At 38.3% G+C, this 14,010-nt stretch overlaps 1 protein-coding gene across 2 annotated transcripts in view; it reads left to right on the top strand.

Moving 5' to 3' along the window:
- The first annotated feature begins 285 nt into the window (after window positions 1-285).
- LOC106869179 (beta-arrestin-1) overlaps window positions 286-14,010 on the top strand; it is a 272,032-nt gene continuing 258,307 nt past the window's right edge. The window contains exon 1 of one of the 2 annotated variants that reach the window (XM_052968277.2): window positions 286-451. In XM_052968277.2, coding sequence (XP_052824237.1) covers window positions 369-451 — 83 coding nt within the window. In that variant the 5' untranslated portion in view covers window positions 286-368. Of the gene's footprint in view, window positions 452-7,940; window positions 8,219-14,010 lie in introns of those variants that run through there. The other variant, XM_052968278.2, reaches the window with a different exon arrangement.

Genomic DNA, 14,010 nt, shown 5'->3' with positions numbered 1-14,010 from the left:
AGAAATCCTTTTTGTTCATATCAGGGTGTGCAGCATACAACATCTTTCTAGAAGTACAACACTGATGTAAAGCCTGTAGTTTCACATGATTATTGGTCATCTTGCTTCAGCCAGTCACTAGGTACTAATGAGGGAAACTCAGAGAGTGGTGTTCATATTGTACATGCATTTATCACTGTAATCCAATAATGTACAGATGTCTCTTTATGATGACCTCATTTGTCATCTCATCTACTGGGAATCTTATGGCAATGGAATAGTGGTGAAGTGTGCTGACAACCAGTTTGAAGTGCGCAGTAACTCACAACTTTCATCGGTCACTAAAGCCACAAACCATGCTGTGAGATTGAATAATCATCTAAAAGGTTATGGACAAAAATCAAAAAATGCCATGGACAAGTAAGAAGGACAAGGAAATAGCAGTCATGTGTGAAGATGGAACAACCATCACGTATGTATATATATGTATTTTTGAATGTGTGTGTGCATGTATGCATGTATGTATGTATGTGTGTATGTATGTATGTCATTGTTCAGTTTTGCCAATAGAGAAAGAGCCAGTTTCTAACCTAGATTCAAGGCTTCTTCATTGGAATTTCAATATTAACAACAGGGTACTTTTGTATGTATGTATGTATGTATGTATGTATGTATGTATGTATGTATGTATGTATGTGTGTGTGCAGATTTGTTTTGCTTTATGTATGTATTCTCATGCATATAGTTGTATATCTAAACATGCTCATACATATTTAAATGATAAATTTCTGGAAAGTTTTAAAAATTTTTACAGTTCCAGTGATGGATTGGATCTGTAGTCTTCAAATTAACTTTCTCCTTTCTGGTTTTAAGAAGCCTAATTTCTCAAGATTGGTATTTAGGCAATGTGTTACATATCTAAAGGCCCCAATAATTACAGGTATAAACCTGAACTTGTAATCTGGATAGAGTAACTGCAGATTTCTCAATAGTTCAGCATAGGTTTTCTCTTTTTCACTGATCTTCAGCTTTATGTTAACATCTGCTGGACAGCTAATTTCCACAACTGTACACAGTTTCTCTTCTCTATCCCAAATCATTATATCAGGTCTGTTGTGCTTAGATTTTACTGAGGTCTTCACTGGGATATTATTCCACCAGTATTCCTTTTTATCATGAGTGACTATGGCTTCTACCATACTGTGGGTTCTTATTTCTTTCTCCTCGGGGTTATCCTTCCAACGGATTTCCTTATAGTGTGCTAGTTTATGTATGTATGTATGTATGTATGTATGTATGTATGTATGTATGTATGTCATTATTCAGTTTTATTTCAAAATTTCTTGCCAATAGAGAAAGAGCCGGTTTCTAACCAAGACCCAAGGCTCCTTCATTGAAAATTCAACATCAACAGGGTATTTTTGTATGTATATATATATGTGCAGATTTGTATGTTTTGCTTTATGTATGTATGCATTCTCATGCATATAGTTGCATATCTTGACATGCTCATATATATTTAAATAATAAACTTCTGGAAACTAATTCAGATTTATACAGTTCCAGTGATGGATTGGATCTGTAGTGTTTGAATCAGCTTTCTCTTTCTGGTTTTGAGAAGCCTAATTTCTCAAGATTGTTATTTAGGCACTGTGTTACATATCCCAGTGCCCCAATAATTACAGGTATAAACCTGAACTTGTAATCTGGATAGAGTAACTGCAGATTTCTTGATAGTTCAGCATAGGTATTCTCTTTTTCACTGATCTGTAGCTTTATGTTAACATCTGCTGGGCAGCTGATTTCCACAATTGTACACAGTTTCTCTTCTCTATCCCAAATCATTATATCAGGTCTACTGTCTTTACATTTCATTGAGGTTTTCACTGGGACATTCCACCAATACTCCATTTTATTATGAGTGGCTATGGCTTCCACCATACTGTGGGTTCTTATTTCTTTGTCCTCGAGATTATCTTTCCAACAGATCTTGTTATACAGTGTGTATGTATGTATGTATGTATGTATGTATGCATGATTGTGTGTGTGAAGGCATGTGGCTTAGTGGTTAGGGTATTCAACTCACGATTGTAAGGTCAAGAGTTCAATTTCCAGTGGTGTGTTGTGTCCTTGTGCAAGACACTTTATTTCTTGTTGCTCCAGTCCACTCAGCTGGCAAAATTATTTGTGTCTATAATTCAAAGAGCCAGCCTTGTCACACTCTGTGTCATGCTGAATCCTTCTGAGAACTACGCTAAAGGTGTGTATGTCTTAATTTCATGAGCATGTTGTCCAGTTGATCATGTCAACTGGAGCACTTGTTGTCATAACTGACAAAGAGCCACTGTGTGTGTGTGCGTGTGTGTGTGTGCGTGTGCGTGTGTGTGTGTGTGTATTAATGTATGTATGTATACCTACGGTTTCTGCTGGTAAAGTTTGACCATGATTTAATTCATACATGTTCAGGCCTGGACAGAATTTTTAAAAAAAAGACTGGCAGTTGCTCATGCATGCAAATCATCCCCTACCAAGCTACCAAAGGTTATCCAAAGTAAAGGCAGCCAACTTGGGCTGATACAGTCTGACACCATTGTTTGACAAGTATTGCTGTTAGAACACTAAGAATCAGAACAGATACTGCTAGGCATCTTGTCTGACTTGTTACCAGTTTCACAAATCGACTGCACTAGATTGGCACTTTTTCTATTGCCACTGAAAAAATGAAAAGCAATGTTGACTTCAGTGGCATTTGAACTCAGAGCACAAACAGAACAAATACTACAAGGTATCCTTTTCATCAACCTAACAACTCTACCAGTATACTACCTTCTTTGAACCATCTCTATTACCATCCTTCACTTAGTCTTATCCTTATCTCATCACCTACCTCTACCTTTGTCCACTTCTGCTATGGCCAAACACTCTCCCACCACTCATAATACTGTTCTTCCCAGTACACTTTACAGTGATCACATTCCACTGAGTTGCCATTTCTTCCCTTATCCACTGCATTGTCATTACTATTCTGCTGTTTGCCTTCACTTTCTTCTGTAACTGCTATTTCCCCCAACTCATACATAGTCATCTCTACCCCTTATCCATCTTTCAACCCTACACAATTGTAAGAGATACTGCTTGCCTCTCTCCCACTCAGCCAGTCCCCACCTTTCCTCACTCCTCCATATACTCTTGCAGCCTTCATCCACCTACACTCCTGGTTCCTCTCAATCCACTCACCTTGTTCCTTGTACCTTGAGAAGACCACCCAGTCCCTTCATCCCCTATTTTATCCCTTTCCAGTTCCACCCAATCACTTTCCTCCTCTATTCTAAATGTGAGAAGCCATGTGGCTCCTCTACACCGAGAAACCTGCTCTGGTCTGGCCCCTTCTCTCATCCTTCAAATCCTCATCACCCATACCATCACCTTGGGTTCATTGTTTCTATCTAACGGGCAACAAGAAAAGTATCCAGTACATGCTGTAAAGTGGTTTGTGTTGGAGAGAATATCTAGTTGCAGAAATCATGCTAAAGTAATCACTGGAGTACAATGCAGTCCTTGGGCCCATCAAATCATGTCAACCCATTCCGGTCATATCATCATGTTGAACCATTAATCTCTACACATATTTTTCTCTCTTCCTTTTTTTGTCATTCTTTCTCCAAGACGGAAAGTGTTACTGAAAAGGTCACAGATGCATGATGAAAGATTTCTGGACTATAGACATGAGTTAAAATAAGAACAGTAATAAATGAGTGAAGAATGAATATATAGCGTGTGCTTATTTGTTAAAAAAAAAAAAAAAATGACCATCCCAAAATACAAAAACATTTTCTCTCAGATCTTTCTGTCAAAGAACATAGGCCTGAAACACCAAAGACTTTTCCTTTCTTCTCGAGCATCAAACTAATACACCTGTATGTTGTTCCCTCACCTGTCTTTGTGTTTTGTTTTCTGTAAATTTGAACTATATATATATCTATACATATAAATTTGACACGGGCGATTCTTTCTTGTCTTAGGATTCACGGTCAAACAGCTGGGTGGAATTGCGCAAAAAATTACACAGATGTGTAGAATGATCTGGTGGTGATGCTGGGCTTTGTATTTTTTCATAGCTCCCATGGTTACTGAAATAATCTACTATAATAATACTCTTGTGTTTATGAATGAGAAAGGAAGGGGTGATAGATGAATAAGGAAGGAAGGGGTGATATCATACTTGGTAGTGAGATGATGAAAATTGTGTGCTGAAAAAATAAATCAAACAATGTTTCAACTCTGTGTGAATATATGTGTGTGTATGTAAAAGGGATGGGGGTATGTGAATATATGTGTGTGCGTGCATGCGTGCAATGGAAGTGGAATGGTTCATTTTTGTTTGCTTAGTATTTGGGTTTATTTTTTGATTTGGTTGAATCTTGGTTGGGTTTTTTTTTGTTGGTCAGTTATTTTTAGCGTTTTGACAGAAAAAAGTCATTCTAAAATTGTTTTTTAACGTAAGCATGCCCAAACAAGCCAAATGCTTACACATTGCAGGTATTACAGCCACATCATCCAAACCGACCAGGTGAAACTGGGCTTAGCTGCTAGTATATATATATATACCTTCGAAACGCGGAGTAGATGGAACAGGGACAACTGACGAAGGGATATACTCTTTATGTTGCATGTCTCGTTTCTCTGTTTGTTTTTTTCGTTGTTCCAAAAAAAGTTTGTTTTTTATGTTTTCGTTTCTCATTGTGTTTAACGTTTTTTTGATGTCCTGTACCCATATATGCATATATATGTAGGTATGTACATATATGTATGGATATATGCATATATTTATATATTATTTATATTATATATATATATATATATATATATATATATATATACACACACACACAAATACATACGTATATGCACATACACACACATTTATAAGCATATATATATCAATATATGCCTAAGTGAAAACAATATATACATAGCATAACTAACTATATATATCAAAATATATAAAAAATTAGAATGAAAAGGAATAAGAAATTATGCGATGAACTTTATTAACTTACAGCTGTAAGTTACTGAAGTCTATCACAATTTCTTATTCCTTTGTCATTCTAATTTCTTATTACCTCCACCAAGGAAGGAGGTTCTGTTTTCATCGGCGTTGGTTTGTCTATCTGTCCGTCTGTGTGCAAAATAATCCAAAAAGTTGTGAATGGTATTTGATGAAACTTGCAGGAAAAGTTGGTAATGACACAAGGAACAGATGATTAAATTTTGGTAGTGATCCGAGAATTTTTATGGATTCTTGAAGTATTTTTCATTTGTTATATTTACTTTACATGAAGTATTACAATGTTACGTTCTTTATCTCCCTTGAAAACACGTTCATCGTTTCCACGTAACCTATGGTAGTGTTGCTGTTTCCAAAGTTTATTTTCATTTCTCTGTTAGTAATTTTACTTGTGTAAAATGAGCTGCTTGGCGGAGGTCTGCGCTCTCCAAGTGCTTTTCTAGTTACTGCTTTGTACTTGACTGACACTTCGTTCTGAAGCATATGCATTAGTATCACTATGTATAAAGCGATATATACAGTATATAAAGGAATACCAGATAAGCTACCCATACCTGGATACAACTCACTCAACAAGAACTCACTACATGAATGGACCATAATACCACAAAACTTGACTTATAAAGGATTTAGATAATCCTATCAGGTAGTGCTATTAAGTTAGACATGGCCTGGACCAATCTTTGGTCAAACCATATCTAAGTTTTATATATAGTACATACATACATACATATATATATACATATACATATATATATATATATATACACACACACATATATATATATATATATATATATATATATATATATATATATATATATATATATATATATATATAAGAGACAGGTGTACATACGCTGCTCTCTCTCTCTCTCTCTCTCTATATATATATATATATATATATATATATATAAATAATACAGAATGGGACAAGAACGCAAAACATCCAGGCAGTTAGGTGATACAAGAATGGCACAAAACATACAGAGAGACGATACAAAGAAAACACGGACAGGTCATTCGGAGTTTTCTCTCTTCAGTTGAGATCCAGATTATCCTTGCAATTTTGGCTGGTTATTCTCGATATTGCTCCAATCTGGCCAGCCCCAAGGAAAAACTAAGCTAAGAGCATTAGATTCCTTGGAAGAAAGCAGCGAATGTATACAAAAACAAGGACAGAAAAAACCCAACAATGTTACACAAATACAGTAAGAATAAAAACAGGACAAAACAACAGATGTCTTTCGACTAAGGACGAATTAAATTAAGCTGGCGTATATGGAAATAAGGCCTTAGAGCAGGGATACAAGATTTTACAGGCACAGGGAGGAATAACGATGTTGCACGCACAACGGCCGGACAAGAAAGAAAGGTCAGGCTTGGCCAAACACCGGTCACGTAGGAAGAGAAGAGAGAGAGGTAGAGGTAGAGGGACAAAAGAATTAAGGAGGGGGTGAGAAAAAATGACAGGGACACAGTGAAATGAAAAGTGGAGGGAAAGTGAGCAAGAATAGAAGGCAAGGAAATGTGAGTGAGGGGGAACGAAAGAACGAACAGGCTGTGTGGTAAGTAGCTTGCTTACCAACCACATGGTTCCAGGTTCAGTCCCACTGCATGGCACCTTGGGTAAGTGTCTTCTACTATAGCTTCGGGTCTACCAAAGTGCCTTGTAAGTGGATTTGGTAAACAGAAACTGAAAGAAACCCGTCATTATATAAATATATATATATATATATATATGTATATGTTTGTGTGTCTGTGTTTGTCCCCACACCATCACTTGACAACCGATGTTGGTGTGTTTACATCCCTGTAACTTAGCGGTTCAGCAAAAGAGACCGATAGAATAAGTCCTAGGGTCGAATTGTTTGACTAAAGGCAGTGCTCCAGCATGGTTGCAGTCAAATGACTGAAAGAAGTAAAAGGATAAAAGAATATTTATATATATGAGACAAAATGAGATAACAAAGCCATGGCTGTGAGGAGTTTTCAGGACTGGTCATGGGTCAACAGGTTCTTGGGATCTGACGATATGCCATGAAGCCAAACCCTTTATGGACGGAAACCTAAGGTAATCCCATAAACCGGCCTTCCCCATTTTAACACACACACAGCACCGACGTGGCTTGTTTCCCAACCACATAGTTCCGGGTTCAGTCCCACTGTGTGGAACCGTGGGCAAGTGTCTTTTATTAGAGTTTTGGGCCGATCAAATCCTAGTGAGTGAATTTGGTGAAAGCCCGTCGAGTATATGTGTGTACCCGTGTTTGTCCTCCACCACCGCTTGCCAACCGGTGTTGGTGTGTTTACGTCCCCGAAATCTTACGGTTCGGCAAAAGAAACCGAAAGAATACGTACCAGATTTTAAAAAAATAAGTAGTGGGGTCAATCATTCGACTGAAAATATTTCAAGGCGGTGCCCCAGCATAGCCGCAATCTAATGATTGAAACAAGTAAAAGATATATATAAAGAGAAAGAGAGATACACGCATATATAATTCTTTACATGTTATATTTAGTTAAAAAGATATTCAAAACGCATTTATATCAGAAATATATCCATTAAACGACTGTGATCCTGTTTCGATCCTCCCTTGTAGCAATATAATTTACGGGGATAACACAGGAGAGAAAGGCATGAATGTCACAGAATGTCGTAATCTCTTCCATTCGAAAAATTGTCTGACTAGGAAATCAATACACATATTCTTGAATGTAGAAAAGGATGAATTAAATATGTATATATATATATATATATATATATATATATATATATATATATATATATATATATATATATATGTATGTATGTATGTATAATGACATCCACGCATACTCACACACAGATACAAACACCAATTCTACGTTTAGTGAGTGAGAGAGCGAACCAGGAACTCGTCTTGATAGATACGCGCATTAGCTGTCACTCCCTTGCTTTCAATTAATTTATCAGTCTATCTCTGCCTGCGCCTCACCCTCAATCTATCCATCTTAGTCTTTCATTTCCGCCCCTCCCTCTCTCTCTCTTTAGCTGATCTTTAGTTCAGACATCTGCCCTGTCATATTCTCTCATAATTCTTCTTCAACAAACTCTAAAACCCAAACACAGGAGGACTAAATGGCTACCGTGGATACTGCTGATGACTCACAGAAAAGACAAGGAACCAGGTAAATCTATGTTCTTGCGATATTATTTTCTCATCAAAAGCCACACCATTAACCGATTTATCCTATCTATTCCTATCCAAGATAGTCAACTTTCTTACCAACTACTCTCTTATCTTTGCTCTCAGTCATTCTACGAAAATTAATAAATGTAAAAGCAATTGTTACATATATTCTACCTTTCCCTCCTCTCGATTTTAATAAACATACTCATACATACATATTATATATATATTTGAATATGTGTGTTTGTATGTGTGTGTCATACTGTCACTGTTTCTATACGAATACATATTGTTTCTTTAACATCATCTCTAATCAAGATCATCATCATTATCACCACCATAATTTGTTTTTAAATCCAAAACAAGAACGTCGTTTTGTATGGGTTATGCAGTGAAATGTAATTTCCTATTTTTCACGGAGAAACTTTATGCTCTGGTGACTGAGTTTTTCAGCATCGGTCACGGTGTAGCTTATAGTCGATGACTGATACGCTAAATTGACTATTGTATGCGTATGTTTGTGTGTGTAGACGTGTCTGAGTATATTTGCCGTAACGTTAATTGATAGACGTCGGCTACTATATGGTTACAAACTGGGGGAACAAATTATGATATACTATGTGTTACAAACTGGTCCTCCAATTTGTAATACATTGAAGATAATCTGCTTATTTTTCTGTCCCCTTTCATTTCTTCTCAAGTCATGTTTGTTTCCTTTTTATACAATCTTACACCAGAAATCCTATAAAATTAGCCTGTCTAATGTGTGAACACACACACACACACACAATGCGACGCGCTCATATGTATCATAGTTCTATTAAGATTTTTAGTAAATCATTTCTCGTAATTGTGTAATAGAACCCGGAAAGACGAAGTCAATTCGCCGAAGGAAAGCTGCCGGCGAGCATCATCCACGATTCCGGTTCAATCCCTCGTTGGAGTCATATCACTATATCCTAGTCATTACATTCCACCCACTCCCTCTAAAGAACATTCGCTTCATACCAATGCAAGAAAGAGATATTAATTCCGACGGTAAATCATTAATATGAACGATAGCGAATAAGTTCGTGCACTAACTGGATATGTTGATTTCCCGTTAAATTAAATTGCTAAACTAATAATGTCTAGGTGTATTTTGTGTATGTTCAAGAATCGAACGTGTAGCTAGATAAAGGTCTAACAACCTCTGCATGGCTTCATTGCTCAACTGTGTCGACTTACCTTTGAACCCCACCTTTTTCGACCTATTACCCGAGAATTGATCTGTTGCTATGGATGTATAGGAGCTCGTTGAAGCTGGGCTATGCATTACTATCTTCGAGACGAATCCTTGACTCACCCGGATCTCTTTCTCTCTTTCTCTTCCTTTCCCGCCCTCTCTTTTAGGGATGTATATGTGTGTCAGTGTATCTACATTTATGTATATATCTATGAATTTATGTTTTCTTGTCAAAATCGGTATAAATGTTTGTATATCTATGTGTATATTTGTATATGTATATCTGTGTATGTATCTATGTGTGTGTATACATATTTGTATACACATATACATCTATGTATATATATCTTTGGATATGTGTACTTATATGTATACATACATAGACGTGTGTGTGTGTGTGTGTGTATGTATGTATATATATATATATATATATATATATATATATATATATACATACATATATATTAAAACTGGGGAAGGCCGGTTTATGGGATTACCTTAGGTTTCCCGTCCATAAAGGGTTTAGCTTTATGGCGTATCGTCAGATCCCAAAAACCTGTTGGCCCACGACATCTTAAAAATATAGAGGGAGAAGATAAACAAGTAAAAGATAAAAGACACTATTGTTTATCATCATCGTCATTTAATGCCTGTTTCATACTGGAATGGGTTGGATGGTTTGACAGGATCTGATGGGTCCAAGGACTATTTTATGCTCCAGTGTTTTCTTTGGCATGGTACCTACAGCTGAATGCCCTTCCCAATGCCAACTGATTTAGAGTGTGTCCTGGGTATTTTATTCATGCCACCAGCACTTGTAAAGTCACCATGTAACTTCATAGTTGGAGAGGAGGAGTAGAGTGGGATAAAGTGTGAGAGAACAGAGCAGGAGCAGAACAGTAAAAAAACAGTTACCTTCTCGAGTCATACTGACTCACAAGGGCTGGTATCTGTAGTGTATAAATTCCCTACATGGATAGGACACTGGTCTGTCACAGGATTACTCATTTTTGCCAGCTGAGTGGACTGGACCAATTTGAAATGAAGTGTTTTGCTCAAGAGCACAATGTGTTGCCTGGTCCAGGAATCAAAACCATGATCTTGTGATTGTGAGTCCAACAGCTTAACCAGTAAGTCACCCCCCCCCACAGAGCAGGACAGCTTTCTTGCTGTAGGGGAGCTTCCTGATTAATCACCTTTTAGAGTCCAAGAGATTGCTAGCAGCTGGAAAGCGATAAAACAATAGTCTTGATGAGGTGTTAGGGTCACTTATGCGTACATTTCCTTCATTGGACACTAAACTCTGCTTGCGAAGACCTGTTGAAGCAAGGGAAATCGAAATCGAACTAAATTCGACGACTGGCACCCATGCCAACGTCGTCTCCTTCATTGGACACTAAACTTGGCTTGCGAAGACCTGTTGGGGCAAGTGAAAATGAAATCGTGATGGCACCTGTACCAGTGGAGCGCTAAGAGCACCATCCAAGCATGATCATTGCCAGAGCAGCTGTCTGGCTTCCGTGCCAGTGGCATGTAAATAGCACCATTTGAGTGTGATCGTTACCAGCGTCACCTTACTGGCACTTGTGCTGGTGGCACTTGAAAAACCATTCGAGCAAGGTCATTACAAGTGCCGCTGGACTGGCTCCTGTACAGCTGGCACGTAAAAAACACCATTTTGGGCGTAGCCGTTGCCAGTATCGCCTGACTGGCCCTCGTGCCGCTGGCACGTAAAAGCACCCACTACAATCTTGGAGTGGTTGGTGTTAGGAAGGGCATCCAGCTGTAGAAACTCTGCCAGATCAGATTGGAGCCTGGTGCAGCCATCTGGTTCGCCAGGCCTCAGTCAAATCGTCCAACCCATGCCAGCATGGAAAGCGAACATTAAACGATGATGATGATATACACATATCAATATATGTATATATACACAAAGGTAACGATGATGCTTTAGATACAAATAATTACAGAGGTGTCAAGTTGTTGGATCAAGTAATGAAGGTCACAGAGAGGGTCATAGCCCAACTAATCAGGGAGAGAGTCAGTTTAGATGAGATGCAGTTTGGGTTCGTGCCAGGGAAAAGTATCCCTGATGCTATATTTCTGGTAAGACAGCTGCAGGAGAAATACCTAGCCAAGGATAAACCCCTGTACCTGGCTTTCGTTGACATGGAGAAAGCCTTTGACAGGGTCCCCTGATCCCTATCTGGTGGTCAATAAGGAAACTAGGGATAGATGAATGGTTAGTGAGAGCTGTGCAAGCCATGTATAGGGACACTGTCAGTAAGGTGATGTTTGTCAAAGAGTACAGTGAAGAATTCCGGGTAGAGGTAGGAGTCCACAAAGGTTCAGTCCTCTGCCCCCTCCTATTTATCATAGTCCTCCAGTTAATAACAGAAGAATTCAAGACAGGATGCTCCTGGGAGCTCCTCTATGCTGATGACCTTGCTCTAATTGTTGAGTCACTATCAGAACTAGAGAAGTTTCAGGTGTGGAATCAAGGATTACAATCAAAGGTCCTTACAGTCAACTTGGCCAAAACCAAAGTCCTAATAAGTAGGATGGCAGACAAACCACAAATCCCTTCAGGTAGATGGCCCTGCTTGATCTCTAGAAAAAGCATAGGTAGAAACTCTATAAGATGTACCCAGTGTAAGCTATAGACACATGGGAGATGCAGCAATATCAAAGGAAGGCTAAATGGGAAGATAGTTTTTGTATGTGGCAGATGCTCAGGAGCAATAAACACTGAAAATGTGCAGAGAACAACTTCTGCCACATTCCAGGGAGAAAAACTAGAAGTAGTTGATAGCTTCCGTTACATAGGTGACCAAGTCAGTAATGGGAGTGGGTTCTCTGAAAGTCTAGCTGCTAGAGTAAGTATAGCCTAGGCAAAGTTCAGAGAGCTCTTACCTCTGCTGGTGACAAAGGGCCTCTTGCTCAGAGTAAAAGATAGAAAGTATGATGCATGTGTACGAACAGCCATGCTACATAGCAGTGAAACATGGGCCATGACTGCTGAGAACATGCGTAAGCTTGCAAAGAATGAAGCCAGTATGCTCCGCTGGATGCCAGTGTGCATACTCGACAGAGTGTAAGTGCCTTGAGAGAGATGTTGGACCTAAGAAGCATCAGATGTGGTGTGCAAGAGAGATGACTGCGCTGGTACGATCATGTGGTGAGAATGGATGAGGATAGCTGTGTGAAAAAGTGTCACACCCTAGCAGTTGAGGGAAACTGTGGAAGAGGTAGACCCAGAAAGACCTGGGATGAGGTGGTGAAGTTCAACCTTTGAACATTAGGCCTCACAGAGGCAATGACTAGTGACCGAGATCTTTGGAAATATGCTGTGCTTGAGAAGACCTGGCAAGCCGAGTGAGACCATAACCTCTGCCATGGGTGTATCCAGCCCACTTATGCATACCTTTCCTTCATTGGACACTAAACTCTGCTTGTGAAGATCTGTTGAGGCAATTGAAATTGAAATCAAATTCAATGACAGCACTGCATGACTGGCATCCGTGCTAGTGGATCACTAAGAGCACCATCCGAGCATGATTGTTGCCAGGGCCGCTGACTGGCTCCTGTGCCAGTGGCACATAAAATGCACCATTCGAGCGTGATCAATACCAGTGTTGCATTACTAGCACTTGTGCCAGTGGCATGTGAAAAACAACATTTGAGTGAGGTCGTTGCCAGTGCTGCTGGACTGGCTCCTGTGCAGGTGGCATGTAAAAACACCATTTCAGTGTGGCTGTTGCCAGTACTGCCTGAATGGCCCTCGTGCCAGTGGCACGTGAAAGCACCCACTATACTCTCAGAGTGGTTGGCATGAGGAAGGGCATCCAGCTGTAGAAACTCTGCCAGTTGAGAGTGGAGCCTGGTGCAGCCATCTGGCTTGCCAGTCCTCAGTCAAACCATCCAACCCATGCCAGCATGGAAAGCAGACGTTAAATGATGATGATGATGATGATGATGATATATATATATATATATATATATATATATATATATATATATATCAGTATATATATCAATGTGTGTATATATATTTATATACGATTATCGTACGCTGAAGAAGGGAAATAACCCTGAAACTCGGGTCCGTACGTATCGCAGATCAAGATGGGAAGGATAACTTCCCTTGGCAAAAATAGACAGGACACAGATATGTGTCGATAAGCCAGCTGGAGGAGATGTTCTCCTGGGGCTAAAAGCAACAGTAACATCCACCCTTAGGGGTCAGCCACATTTAAATGGCAAATATACTTCACTATATATATATGTATATATATATATACATATATATATATATATATGTATATATATATATACATATGTATATATATATATATGTATATATATATATATACATATATATATATATGTATATACATATATATATACATATATATATACATATATATATATATATACATATATATATATATATGTATATATATATATACATATATATATATATATATATGTATATATATAATATATATATATATATATATATATATACATATATATATATATACATATATATATATATACATATG

This window comes from Octopus bimaculoides, chromosome 5 (genome assembly GCF_046866305.1).
Source record: "Octopus bimaculoides isolate indiv1 chromosome 5, ASM4686630v1, whole genome shotgun sequence".
Lineage (NCBI taxonomy): Eukaryota > Metazoa > Mollusca > Cephalopoda > Octopoda > Octopodidae > Octopus > Octopus bimaculoides.
The sequence above is the reverse complement of the archived record's forward strand: the minus strand, read 5'-3'. Positions and strand labels throughout refer to the sequence as shown.